Source organism: Saccoglossus kowalevskii, chromosome 3 (assembly GCF_978046115.1).
Source record: "Saccoglossus kowalevskii chromosome 3, keSacKowa6.1, whole genome shotgun sequence".
Lineage (NCBI taxonomy): Eukaryota > Metazoa > Hemichordata > Enteropneusta > Harrimaniidae > Saccoglossus > Saccoglossus kowalevskii.
The window spans coordinates 2,243,716-2,258,340 of record NC_140643.1 but is presented as its reverse complement, the minus strand read 5'-3'; the positions used below and the strand labels follow the sequence as shown (position 1 = coordinate 2,258,340).

At 37.3% G+C, this 14,625-nt stretch overlaps 1 protein-coding gene across 1 annotated transcript; it reads left to right on the top strand.

Annotated features, from left to right (window-relative positions):
• Positions 1-5,462: 5,462 nt before the first annotated feature.
• On the top strand, positions 5,463-6,434 carry LOC102801508 (mu-type opioid receptor-like). The gene has a single exon (XM_006812274.1). The coding sequence runs from the start codon at positions 5,463-5,465 to the stop codon at positions 6,432-6,434; it is 972 nt and encodes a 323-aa protein (XP_006812337.1).
• Positions 6,435-14,625: the final 8,191 nt, after the last annotated feature.

Here is a 14,625-nt window from a genome sequence, read left to right as displayed (position 1 = left end):
TGTATGCAGATGACACCGCTTACTGTATGCTGATGACATCACTTACTGTATGCAGATGACACAGCTTACTGTATGCTGACGACACCGCTTACTGTATGCATCCGTTACCGCTTACTGTATGCAGATGACACCGCTTACTGTATGCAGATGACACCACTTATTGTATGCAGATGACACCGCTTACTGTATGCAAACGACACCGCTTACTCTATGCAGACGGCATCGCTTACTTTAAGCAGACGACACGTGTCCACTTACTGTATGCAGTCGACATCACTTACTTTATGCAGACAACATCGCTTACTGTATGCAGACGACACCACTTACTATATGCAGTCGATACCACTTACTGTATGCAGCCGAAACCACTTACTGTATGCAGCCGGCCGACACCGCTTACTGTATGCAGCCGACACCACATACTTTATGCAGACGACACCGCTTACTGTATGAAGCCGACACCACTTACTGTATGTAGACGACACCGCCTACTGTATACTGATGATATCATTTACTGTATGCACATAACACCCTTACTGTATGCAGACGACATTGCTTACTCTATGCAGCTGACACCGCTTACTGTATGCAGACAACACTGCTTACTGTATGCATATGACACCGCTTACTGTATGCAGTCGACACCGCTTATTGTATGCAGACAACTACGCTCATTTTATGCATATGACACCGGTTACTGTATGCAGATGACACCGCTTACTGTATGCAGATGACACCGCTTACTGTATGCTGATGACATCACTTACTGTATGCAGACGACACAGCTTACTGTATGCTGACGACACCGCTTACTGTATGTATCCAGCATCGTTTACTGTATGCAGATGACACCGCTTACTGTATGCAGACGACACCACTTACTGTATGCAAACGACACTGCTTACTCTATGCAGACGACATCGCTTACTGTATGCAGATGACACCGCTTACTATATGCAGCCGATACCACTTACAGTATGCAAATGACACCGCTTACTGTAAGCAGACGACACGTGTCCACTTACTGTATGCAGATGACACCGCTTACTGTATGCAGACGACACCACTTACTGTATGCAGACGACACCGCTTACTGTATGCAGATGACACCGCTTACTGTATGCAGACGACACCACTTACTGTATGCAGCCGATACCACTTACTGTATGCAGTCGACACCACTTACTGTATGCAGATGACACCGCTTACTGTATGAAGACGACACCACTTACTGTATGCAGACGACACCGCTTACTGTATACTGATGACGTCATTTACTGTATGCACATAACACCGCTTACTGTATGATGACAACATCGCTTACTGTATGCAGACAACATTGCTTACTGTATGCAGCTGACAACGCTTACTGTATGCAGACGACACCGCTTACTGTATGCAGACGATACCGCCTACTGTATACTGATGACATCATTTACTGTATACACATAACACCGCTTACTCTATGTAGACGACATTGCTTACTCTATGCAGCTGCCAACGCTTACTGTATGCAGACGATACCGCTTACTGTATGCAGACAACATCGCTTACTGTATGCAGATGATAACGCTTACTGTATGCAGACAACATCGCTTACTGTATGCAGACGACATCGCTTACTGTATGCAGCCGACACGGCTTACTGTACGCAGACAACCTCGCTTACTGTATGCAGCCGATACCGCTTACTGTATGCAGACAACCTCGCTTACTGTATGCAGACGACATCGCTTACTGTATGCAGCCGATACCACTTACTGTATGCAGCCGATACCGCTTACTGTATGCAGACAACATCGCTTACTGTATGCAGCCGATACCGCTTACTGTATGCAGACAACCTCGCTTACTGTATGCAGACGACATCGCTTACTATATGCAGCCGAAAATCATGAAAAGTGGTATTTGTGGGGGGGGTACTCACATTGAAGTGCTATATGTATACATGCTGCCAAAATGGGTCCCAAATTCACCACTTCTGTCTGAAAAGGGGTATGTTATTTTACGCTGTCTGTCTGAAAAGTGGTATCCATTTTTCATTATTTCTGTCTGAAAAGGGGTCCATATTTTCCAAAGAGCTTGAGTGATCCAACTGTCAGAAGAATTCTAGCCCACCTGCTTTTCCATTGGTACCATTTATGATTACTGTCTGGAAAGAGGTGTAAAAAAGGCAAAAATCATGGGCTAAATTACCTCCTGTAATTACCTCACGTGAAATAAGGGTTTTGGAATGTTTACTTTAGTCAGGAAGCTAGAGATTTCAATAAATGTGTGCATTTATTTCCCTATAGAATGGATGACTTTATATAAAGCAATATAATCTATTCCAGTAATAACACCGAGTATTACAGGCAGTACAAACTACAGTTTAGAATATAATAAATAATTATCATTCCTAGTAAAACTTTGCAGATTGGCTGACAAGCTGGGTTATGCATGTCACCATTTGGAAATATAGTCTGACAAACACTCCAAGAAAAATAATATGATTTTATGTTTATGTAGTGCTTCGAATACAACAAAACAAATATATTTGCTTTCAGACAAGGACCCCAAATTTCACAATAATCGCGCCGGCCTCGTACGCACGACATTGCTACAAAATAAAAGACGTAAAGAAGATAACTATTTAGCATGATTTATATATGTACTACTATTTTAACATGATTACTATTACTTGTTTGGCTTTTTCAATAACAATTATGTAAAACTGAAATTGCAATTGACTGGAAGCCTATTTACAAACAAAATGAAAAATATTCATATAATGAAACTAGCAAGTGAATGCATTCAATGTATACACGCACTGTACTGATTTGATTACGTACATAGTTATGTCCTATACCTCAAACAACTTACAGTAAATTTCGTAAATACCTTTATTTCGAAACGACAGTATGCGGTATCAGAGTGAAATAGTGTTCACAAACGTGTCCAACGATGTACTGCTGTGAAGTCGTTTCCATGGTAATTCAAATTTCCACATGTACCTGAAAGATGTGAATTTGAACAGTGGTTTATGAATGATTTATATCACAGTGGCATGATCTGGTGGGTAAAAGAATTACAGCCACTAGAAAAATAATGTACAGGGATTATGATACAAGATGACAACTTACCGTTGAGCCCGGGCGAAATGTCAAATACGTCGCCGCCATCTTGAAAGGCTCAGCATCTCTTTCCACACCAATATTTGTGTTTGTCATTCCCCATGTGTCATAAATTTAGCGCTCACTGTCACGTGATAAATTTCAATTTTGGTTTAGCATTAGACGTTATATGAAATTCAATGCACAATTCTTACAAAGTCCTCAAATGTTCGATCACGCTTGCGTTATTTGACAACCGTTAGATTATCACAACATCATGTCATCGACATTTGATATATTGCAGTGACAGGTCTATCTGTTTATATCTGTTTTGCATACGGCAAATGTGTTTGTCTTGAATGCCAATGACATCGCCCAAATGACACATCTTGAATAAGTTTCTTATCGCAATATTTATCACAGCATATGATTAGTGACCAATGATATCTGTTAAGGTGTTTTCATGTCAGAATGTCATGCTTGATACATTCATTATTATTTTGGTCTCACTGGGAATATGCAAATAATCTGAACTAGATACCACGTGTGTATTGAACACTGAGCGCATACGCAGAAAACAAGTACGCACTGTTTTGATTCACATCATGTCAAAATAATAAACCCTTGAGTAATAATTATCTTTTGAGCACAATCATAGTTAAACAGAAATATATGCATGTGAATGTGTCTTTAACAATATATAATAGTTATGCATACGAGAAAATGGCGACAACGCACTACTGATAAAATAGAAATACATGCATTATTAGTCCAATATATAACACTTTTTTTATCTTGATTCATTCGCATTGTATTTGAGCACGACATGTTTGATTATCGTTCACATTCTCACCAAAGCATAGCCTAGACAAAACGCTCTCGCTTGCTGACATTTGCATGAACTGAATTTCTACATGGTCACGGGACTAATTTACATCGTTACCGGTTGTAGCGCACTTCTTTAAGCAAGAAGTGTAACTTAATATACACAATATTTTGATATACATGTATCAAAATGTAATATTTCATAAGAGGATATTTTAAAAAGCAATACCGAAAATTTTGAACAGATTCAATATTTGTGTTGATATTTTATCTAAGAGAAACAAATTAATTGTTATGATTTGCAAACATGTATGAAATACTGAAAAGCTCCAATGCTCACGCATTACATTCGATGTACACATATGCCCGGGTAATTAAACGAATACTGTTGTGTATGCTGGTAAAACGTTATTTTGATCTAGGAGTTCGATAGGAGATTTAAAACATTTTTCGGGGGGGCGGTTACATACTTAGCGGGAAATAATAACCGAGCGGGAAATAAAAAATAACCTGACAGTGTTACAATTCTAAAAACATAATACAATTGTTGTTCTGCGTAATTGTGAGGTTTTAATTGTGATCAGTCATGTGATCCTGATTCAATTCGATATTTAAACCAGTTTATTTAGTTTTGGGCATCAACGCATGCCAGACATAAAACCTCGTTTCAGCCAATCAGATTGCTAGATTTTGACTGAGAATGTCAACATTTGCAATAAATTTTGCCATAATTTATAAAAATTCTAAATGACTTAATATCATAATTGTTTCCTTTTAATTTATATGTATACAAGTGCATTTCTATTTTGTATGATCTTAAAAAAAAAAAAAAACTTATCCTTTTAAGCATCATAATAATTTTGGGTTTTGTATTGTTAAAGAAAAATAATATCCAACAAAACCCTTATATCGATTTCAATAACGAATATTATGTTATTATTATCGTTAATGGAAAACTAATGCAGACTATATAATTCCGAAATATATCAGTAAATATGTTCAAATTATAATAAAATAAAATAAAATAAAATTCAATATTGAGAAAGTAGACAAAATTGAGTATAAATGGAAAGTCGACCGGCCAGGTATACTATGGTATTGATTAGAAAAACACTCTATGTACAATTCGCTCACAATATGTCTGTGCAGCACAATGTAATGCCTGAAATGAATAGCCAATCCCTGTCTGAGTTCATAAGATGGAATGAATATCATATCATGTGATCATTGCCAGTGATCAAGAGCCGAGTTGTTTTTCATGACGTTCGTCTCTTATTTGATTGTTTTCAAATCATCTACATTATTCACCTATACTATTTCAGCAGGAAGGATATTCTAAAATTCATGTCTAATTTCACCTATCGCAGACCCTTCATTACAGCACAGTCGACTAATAGACATTAGCCTAAATAGCCTAAACCACAGTTATTGACAGTACAACCAACGGATATAATAACAAGAGTGAGCTTCTTGTATACCGCCGTGTCTAGCAGCACCATGAGCTACGTTGTGTACGAAAACGAAAACTGTTCAAGTTGCACCAGGATGAGCAGTCCAAATGTAGGTTTCAATATTAACTGGACTTACTCTGGCATACCTTCAGTGTGTCAAGTAGAACAAGAGCCTCTTATGTATGCAGTCATTACGATAGCACTTCTAGGATTTATCGGTAACGCGCTCTTCATATTTGTAGTGGCAAGAGTTAAATCAATGCGCACATTGCCAAATTATTTCATCATCAACCTAGCGTGTACAGATCTGTTATGTCTTTTCGGTTTTCTCTTGTTCCCATTGCTGAACGCACTCGGAGCAACACACATTGTGATGGTAGTTTATTTACGCGTTCTATTCATGGATATCGCCACGTTTACTTCTATATTCACTGTTCTTCTCATCACAATTGACCGCTACATTGCTATTTGTCATCCTCTCAAAGCATCCAGAATCCAAGGAAAGCGACGTATGTGTAATTTAACAGTGTTAGCGTGGATACTCGGTATGTGCCTCGGACTTTGTGAGTATCTTCCTCTTACGCTATCTCCAATAAACAATACAAATACAGCAAAGATAACTTTGTTTCTGTTTCTCGCGTTCGCTGTCATTCCGTTAATTTGCATCGGTGTACTTTACGGATTCATCGCACGCCGACTGATGACAGCTGATATTATCTTAGAAAAAGCGCATTCTCGATCAAAATGGCGCCGTGAGAAACAGGTTTTACTCGTTTGCACATTGGTACTTGTGGTGTTTTTTATATGCATTTTGCCACAAATATGTATGCTTATATACGCCCCGTTTATGCTGGTAACCTCTATGAGGGTTCCTGTAGAGATGACAATGTGTTTTGCTGTCATTTCCCCATTGATGATGATCATTAATTTTGCTGTGAACCCGTTTATCTACAACCTACCAAGTCGAAATCAGAGGAGAGCTTTTCTTCTAGCGTTTGGTGGTAAGCGAGGAAAGCGGTACCAAAATTCATTCAATAGTCGTAATTATAGTTTGACGTCCGTATGACGACTACTGTTGTTATCTATTATTCGTCATCTCTATAAATGACATACTTTGTACATCCAAATCAATATGAAGACCAATCCATCGCCTATTCGACGTATTAGGATGTCACGGAAATATCGTTTTCAGCAAATGATATATATTAGAGGACATAATTTGTATTGTTAGTATTTTATGTAGTACCTATATTATCACGTGGCCAGTCACGGTGCTTCAGAGCATGGTTTTCATAATTTTCGTCTTTTATTTTATTTTTATCATTTACATTAAAACCTACCAATAAAAAAAGGATATTCTAAAATTGCAAAGCAGCTATAACAGCTATAATCTAGTTGCTGACGAAGTCACTAGACATGATGATTATATTGGAATATGAGTGTATGATTTGCCCTATAATGCCACTAAGGGTTACTGCACGTGACTTTTTTAATCATTTATCAAAAATAATGAATTACAACGAATACAAATTGTCAAAGATTGTAGATTCATGAGGCGTGATACATTTTCATCGCAATCAAATAATGCATGGACAAATTCTTTACGGAAAGTTTGTTATTTTAATAGGTGTGCGTAGACGTTGGTTTGTCTGATCAATGCGCTGAACAGAAAAATAAATATCGGCCATGTGAAATAAAACAAAATGCTTTGTGCTATTGTCAAGTCGCTATGACTGTGTAGGTAACACGTAGCACACATACACATGCCACTGTAATACAAACTACACATCGTAATACACACTATATATAGTAATACACACTGCATATCGTAATACACACTGCATATCGTAATACACGCTACACATCGTAATACACACTACACATCGTAATACACACTACATATCGTAATACATACTACACGTCATGATACGCACTACACATCGTAATACACGTTACACATCGTAATACACGCTACACATCGTAATACACACTACATATAGTAATATACACTAAACATCGCAATACACGCTACACATCGTAATACACACTACACGTCGTAATACACACTACACATCGTAACACACGTTACATATCGTGATACATGCTACGTATAGTAATACACACTGCACATCGTAAGACACGCTACACATCGTAACACACACTGCATATCGTAATACATACTAGACATCGTAACACACGCTACACATCATAATACACACTACACATCGTAATACACACTACACATCGTAATACACACTACATATAGTAATACACTGCATATAGTAATACACAATACACATCGTAATACACACCACACATCGTGATACACACTACACATCGTAACAAACACTGCATATCGTAACATATCGTAATACACACTGCACATCGTAATACACGCTACACATCGTAACACACACTGCATATCGTAATACACACTACACATCATAATACACACTACACGTCGTGATACGCACTACACATCGTAACACACGTTACACATCGTAATACACGCTACACATCATGATACACACTACACATCGTAATACACACTACACATCGTAATACACACTGCATATAGTAATACACGCTACACATCGTAATACACGCTACATATCGTAATACACACTACACATCGTAATACACACTACACATCGTAACACACACTACACATCGTAATACACACTACACATCGTAATACATACTACACGTCGTGATACGCACTACCCATCGTAATACACGTTACACATCGCAATACACGCTACACATCGTAATACATACTAAACATCGCAATACACGCTACACATCGTAATACACACTACACGTCGTAATACACACTACACATCGTAACACACGCTACACATCGTAATGCATGCTACATATAGTAATACACACTACACATCGTAATACACGCTACACATCGTAATACACACTGCATATCGTAATACATACTAGACATCGTGACACACGCTACACATCGTAATACACACTACACATCGTAATACACACTACATATAGTAATACACTGCATATAGTAATACACACTACACATCGTAATACACACCACACATCGTGATACACACTACACATCGTAATACACATTGCATATCGTAATACACGCTACATATCGTAATACACACTGCACATCGTAATACACGCTACATATCGTAATACACACTACATATAGTAATACACACTAAACATCGTAATACACGCTACACATCGTAATACACACTACACGTCGTAATACACAATAAATGACTGTTCATTGTCATTCTCGTCTTAATTATTATTGCTGTGATTACACAAAACTATCTGTCACTAATCGCAATTCCATTTTATAACAACACCTGACAAAGGTACAATGTTATCATTAATATCAGAGAGTACTGTTAATAACGGCGTGTCTGGTACAATGTTGTCGCCACAAGCATTATGTACTTTTATGTATTTCAGACATTATATGCATATTCTAGTACTTGTACCAACACCAATACATATTATGTTAAACGTAATTCACCTGTAAATATACACTGAGCATCTTTTAATTTAATGAAACAAATGTAACAGAAATGTTAGTTATAAAGTTATATTTCGGAAATGCATTACGATGTTACGATGTATCTATCGAATGTTTATGTCCACAGTTTTTGTTATATTACACTGTATTTTGCATCACAGCTCGGTGTTTTCATTTCAGGTTTGGGGTAATACAGCGATAGTTACTAGTAGTTCGGTATTTGGTCGCTCTCGTCAAATGTGTGCATGCTTGTAACTTCTGCCTCAGTATTCGACTGTTTATGAAGATTACCTGTGTTGAATATATACAATATAGTTTGTTTTACAGTATTAAAATGAAATTAAACACATTATTTGATCATTTTTTAACATGTATGCATCAACGCAAAGTTTGAAATACACCAGTATTTGAACAACTCAAAAAAATACATACACAAACTGCTGGTTTTAACGTTCGACGTGGATGCCAGTCAGAGGCGTCGGGTGTTAACGTTCGACGTGGATGCCAGTCATTCTGCATGGGGCGAGATCTGCTTACCATCCCTCGCGCCTAGCGAGACTTTAATATGGAGGTCCGAGGCATGGTCCTTCGAAAAAATGAAATCTGGACCCTCTGAAACGCTATTTCCTGCATTTTGAGGGACAAGACAGGCAAGTACACCACTAATAGGGAACTTTTTGCTGGGCGTATTAACACTGTATACAGTAAATTTGAGCTTCGACATTTCTGGCAGTTGTGATTGTGTGCTATGTATGGCACGGTATTTGGCTGTATACGCTGAACACATAATTTGATTGAACAAACACGACCCAGTAACGTCATTCCACTCACCTCGCTAGCGTTTTAAGAGATTTGCAACATAAATAACTAGCACATTATTTTAGTTTCATTTGAGCTTTTCGCAACATAATAATACTGTTGTAATGATTATGAAATGGAACGTTTAGGGACAGAATATATAGATTCCAGCCTGTTATGTTGTCACCTGTTGTAGATTGTGATCACCAATCACAACACGGAAAAAATACCAAATAATGTCACAGTGTTAAATATTTGGATAAACGCATCACATTTCGAATTCCCTGTTGAGTTGAGTTTCATTGCGAGTTGTATAGCTTCTCCAAACCATCAATCCACTGCACGGGGTCGTTTACACCGTGTCCCCGTGATTTGTTAATAACGTTTAACATGTACGTGGGCACACTGCCGACGATACGCATACAGTCGAGATTAGACATTGCTTTAAAGAAAACTCGTAGGTTTACTTAATGTTCGCATATTGTAGTTGGCTACAGTTGTATTCATACACTGAGTGTAATTCCCACACATTTCACGCATATTGTAGTTGGCTACAGTTGTATTCATACACTGAGTGTAATTCCTACACATTTCACGCATATTGTAGTTGACTACAGTTGTATTCATACACTGAGTGTAATTCCCACGCATAACTGCACATACAACACTGTACGTGACCTAATCTTTTTTCTCGAGGGTAATTTTCTGGAGAATTCTCCTAATGCGGGCATTATCTAATTATCGTCCACCCACGAGCCATCTACAGACTCGTGACTCTTGTCATTGTTAGAGCACAGGGAGCCCAGATACTATAATCAACTGTAATACGCAGTCTCTATGAGCGCGGGGGGGGGGGGTTATCGGCTGGTATCTAGTGTAAGAAATAGACAAGGGATGAAGGCTCCAGCCAGCTCACATTTTTTAAACTCGAAAAAACAGACGAAAAGAATGAAAAATAAAATCTAAAAAAAATACCAGGTTGAAGAATATTAGTTGCTCCTTCGAATTTCGCCAAAGCCTTACCTACATTTTACCGATATCTGCAGAATAAATCAAGAAAACTACACAAATTGACTCCATTTAGGGATTCCTAACGGTTTGCCCGAACGCATGGCAAAGTTTGGAGGCGTGGCCTGTAAGCATTTGGCAACAACCAATCACAAAACTGGTTACGAACCACATCGAGGTCACGACTCGGTTAGCCTTGCTCAACTGGTTCGTAACCAGTCTTGAAGTATTTGATCACTGTGTTCGCATTATTCTTATGTTTTGTATATGAATGACTTTTTAAACATCCTCGACTTCATACCAGTATCATATTGATAATCGGAACAATTAGTTAATTATTGACATTTAGCCTCTGCCAGAAGAAGTCACAAGGCATGGCGATTTTATTCGAATACGAGTGTGCTGCACAGACAATGTCACCAAGGGTTACTGCACATTGCTATTTACAGCGAGGTCACGTGTATAACTCAGCGTCTACTCGAGGATATTGGGATACGGTCAGTGTATTTTTTAGTCTATAATGTCATCAACGGTTACTGCACATTGCTATTTCTCAAAAAAATACGTGTGTACAATTTAGTCTTTAGTTCCGGAAGAAGTCACGAAGCATGGCGATTTTATTCGAATACGAGTGTGCTTCTCATACAATGTCTTCAAGGGTTACTGCACATTGCTATTTTTCATCTGTCACAATAAATAACAATGTTTGCAAATTATGAAATAAATACACTTGTAGATTCATGGGGCGTGATATAGAATGTATGTATTGCAGTAGTTGGGTTTATACTTTCAAGTATTTCGGCATTGGGCTTGTGTAACCAATGCGCTAAACAAGAGAATAAATATCTGCGATCAGAAATAAAAGAAATGCTTTGTTATATTTTCAAATCGCCATTACAGAGGTTTGTTACTAACATGTGTATTAATATACAGTGTGTAATCACGACAGATAAAACAACACTGCACGTTATCTAACTCTTTGTTCTCGAAGGTCATTCATTCTCTGATCAAAATTTCCGGTCATTATTTAGTTGCCGTTCGTCACCTCGAGTTGGTGAGGAAACTACTATTAAAATTGCGATGAAGATATTTCAGAATACGCTCATTTAAAATGGTTATTTCAATATCACACGGTATGCAAATTAAAACGCGTACAATAGACGTGTTGTATTCATGGAAATTAACCTTGCATGCCGCAAGTCCTTGCCAAAACCTTAAACTGCGGCTCTGGGTGTATAAAGAGAAAGATGGCTGCCAGTATGCAAATGACACTCAAGTGTGAAACATCGCTTCGGGGTGCTCAGCAAAATTGACAATCTCAATTATTAGGTTTATTGTTGTATGAATTTAGTACATTGCCTCTTTTCGTAGCCTGAATGCAAATGTACTTTGATAAGACTTTATTTTAAATCATACTAGTCAAAAGTAAATTTCCTTGAAATTCATCCTGGATATGGATATGGTGGGACTCGCTAATTAACACTAGTTCTTACAAGGCGATCAAATATACGTTTCAATAGCAAGAGTGACTGATTCAACGTCGTTAAATTATTATTAATAGGCTCCTTTGAAAAAAAATATTTCAAAGTTGTATTTAGGTGTATTGTATTTTGCAGTAAGTAAGTAAATATGTAAACAACTCATTCATCCCTTCCACCATTCCTGTTGACATGTATCCCGAATCCTCTGATGGATTATAATCTTCCTACATATTCCCAGGGATATAATTACTAATGTTTGTGACGTCAATATAAGACCATTGTGCAACAATTTTACATTAATTTTACACTTGTAGGCTACATCAACACCCCTAAATCGATTTTCGATGAAAAAAATAAAACAGTTTAGTCTTAGTCTAGTTATAATATGCACAGTTACCAAGTACACACCATTGGGCAATTCCAGGTATACAAATCTTTTCCGGCATTACAGTTGTTTGATGAAACAAACCATGATTACTTGTATCAGAAATGCACAGAGTAATTATTATATTAAATTGAATATCAGTTGACGGTTGAAACAGTAACACTGTACACGGTCCTCAATAGTTACTTTCCCACTCTTTTTAGTTTTTGCACACGTTTGTTTACAGTAGAATTCAGTGTGTATTTTTCATTCCGACATAGGTTAATGTTTACACTCGTGATTATCGTAATAATTATAATATTGCTGAATAATTAACATCCAAAGCAAAATGTAAGACAATGTTCAATGCTCAGTTTGGGTTCGTTGCATTACGTTTGTATTTATTTAGAGGATCTGTAGAACTTTGCAGATTTTTTTAAAGCCAAATAACGTATTACGTGGCGTTGCCATGACAACACACTGCACGACCCATCGTCATAGACTTACATGCAAACGATTAAAGTCGAGCCACATGAGTAAATGTTTGGACTGTCCGTATTATAGAAATTGTTTCTTTAGCACAACGGATGTCTCGAACAATTAGCTGTGATAAGATAGTTATTTACAGAACAATTGCCGTCATATCTAGTCCATATCTCTGTAGGAGCCTGTCAACTCTCTGTGATTTATCACTGTGACAGTCTTTGATATTAGAAATTACTGCTTACACCTTGCTTTATTTGATGTACCGGCCTCCCAAGTGAACCGCCCACACATGAGAGATCTAAAAACCGTCGACAAGAAATCCTTTATAAATTAGTTAAAATGCCGCCAGTAAGATTCTACGACCATAAATATAATTACAGCTTCAAAACGCAGTTTATCATCGAAAACGATATATCTAAATAAAATTAAATTGTAAAACAAACCACATACTCATACGCAGTAGTAGTTCAGAGGTCAAAACATACACATACGCAGTAGCAGTTCAGAGGTCAAAACATACTCATACGCAGTAGTAGTTCAGAGGTCAAAACATACTCATACGCAGTAGTAGTTCGGAGGTCAAAACATACTCATACGCAGCAGTAGTTCAGAGGTCAAAACATACTCATACGCAGTAGTAGTTCATAGGTCAAAACATACTCATACGCAGTAGTAGTTCAGAGGTCAAAACATACTCATACGCAGTAGTAGTTCAGAGGTCAAAACATACTCATACGCAGCAGTAGTTCAGAGGTCAAAACATACTCATACGCAGTTGTAGTTCAGAGGTCAAAACATACTCATACGCAGTTGTAGTTCAGAGGTCAAAACATACCCATACGCAGTTGTAGTTCAGAGGGCAAAACATACTCATACGCAGTTGTAGTTCAGAGGTCAAAACATACTCATACGCAGTTGTAGTTCAGAGGTAAAACCCAAATTTCTAACCATTCCTGTCACCATCAAGTATAAAATACTACCTATGCATATTTTATAGAGCTTCTTATTGCGGTCATATTAAAGTATTGTCTGAGATTAGTAACAGAAGCGAAATATGACTTGATTTATAACTAACCCCGAACTCAACCTTTCGTATTATCGGTAACTGAAATATCACCAATATGAGTAAGTAGTATAGACATGGGGATAAATCTACTTCTAAATACTCACAATCACAATGTATTAAATGTAATTTGGTTGGCTGTTAATCTATCACGAAATATTACATAGTTCTATTGGCAGGGAAGTTGAAGGAGAAACCATTATTTTTGCGCGGATGGGATGAACATTTGTAGAAATTAAGTCTGTGATATGTATTCAATCAGATATTAATTAACGAACATTGCTGTAAGAAAAATTTGTACTCCGATTTGTAAAATATCAATGCAATGACAATCTCTAAATAATGAAATATATCATCTTTAATTTATGGATGCAACAGAGAATCCTATTGTAGATAAACATGTTTTAAATGCTTGTTTTATCGTAATGTCAGCAAATATTTAGATCTGAGGTCAGTATAATTGCCATACATATTCACACAAACTACTCAGTGTGAGCTATTCTGAAATAAAACGCCAAAACGATCTGCCAAAATGATCCG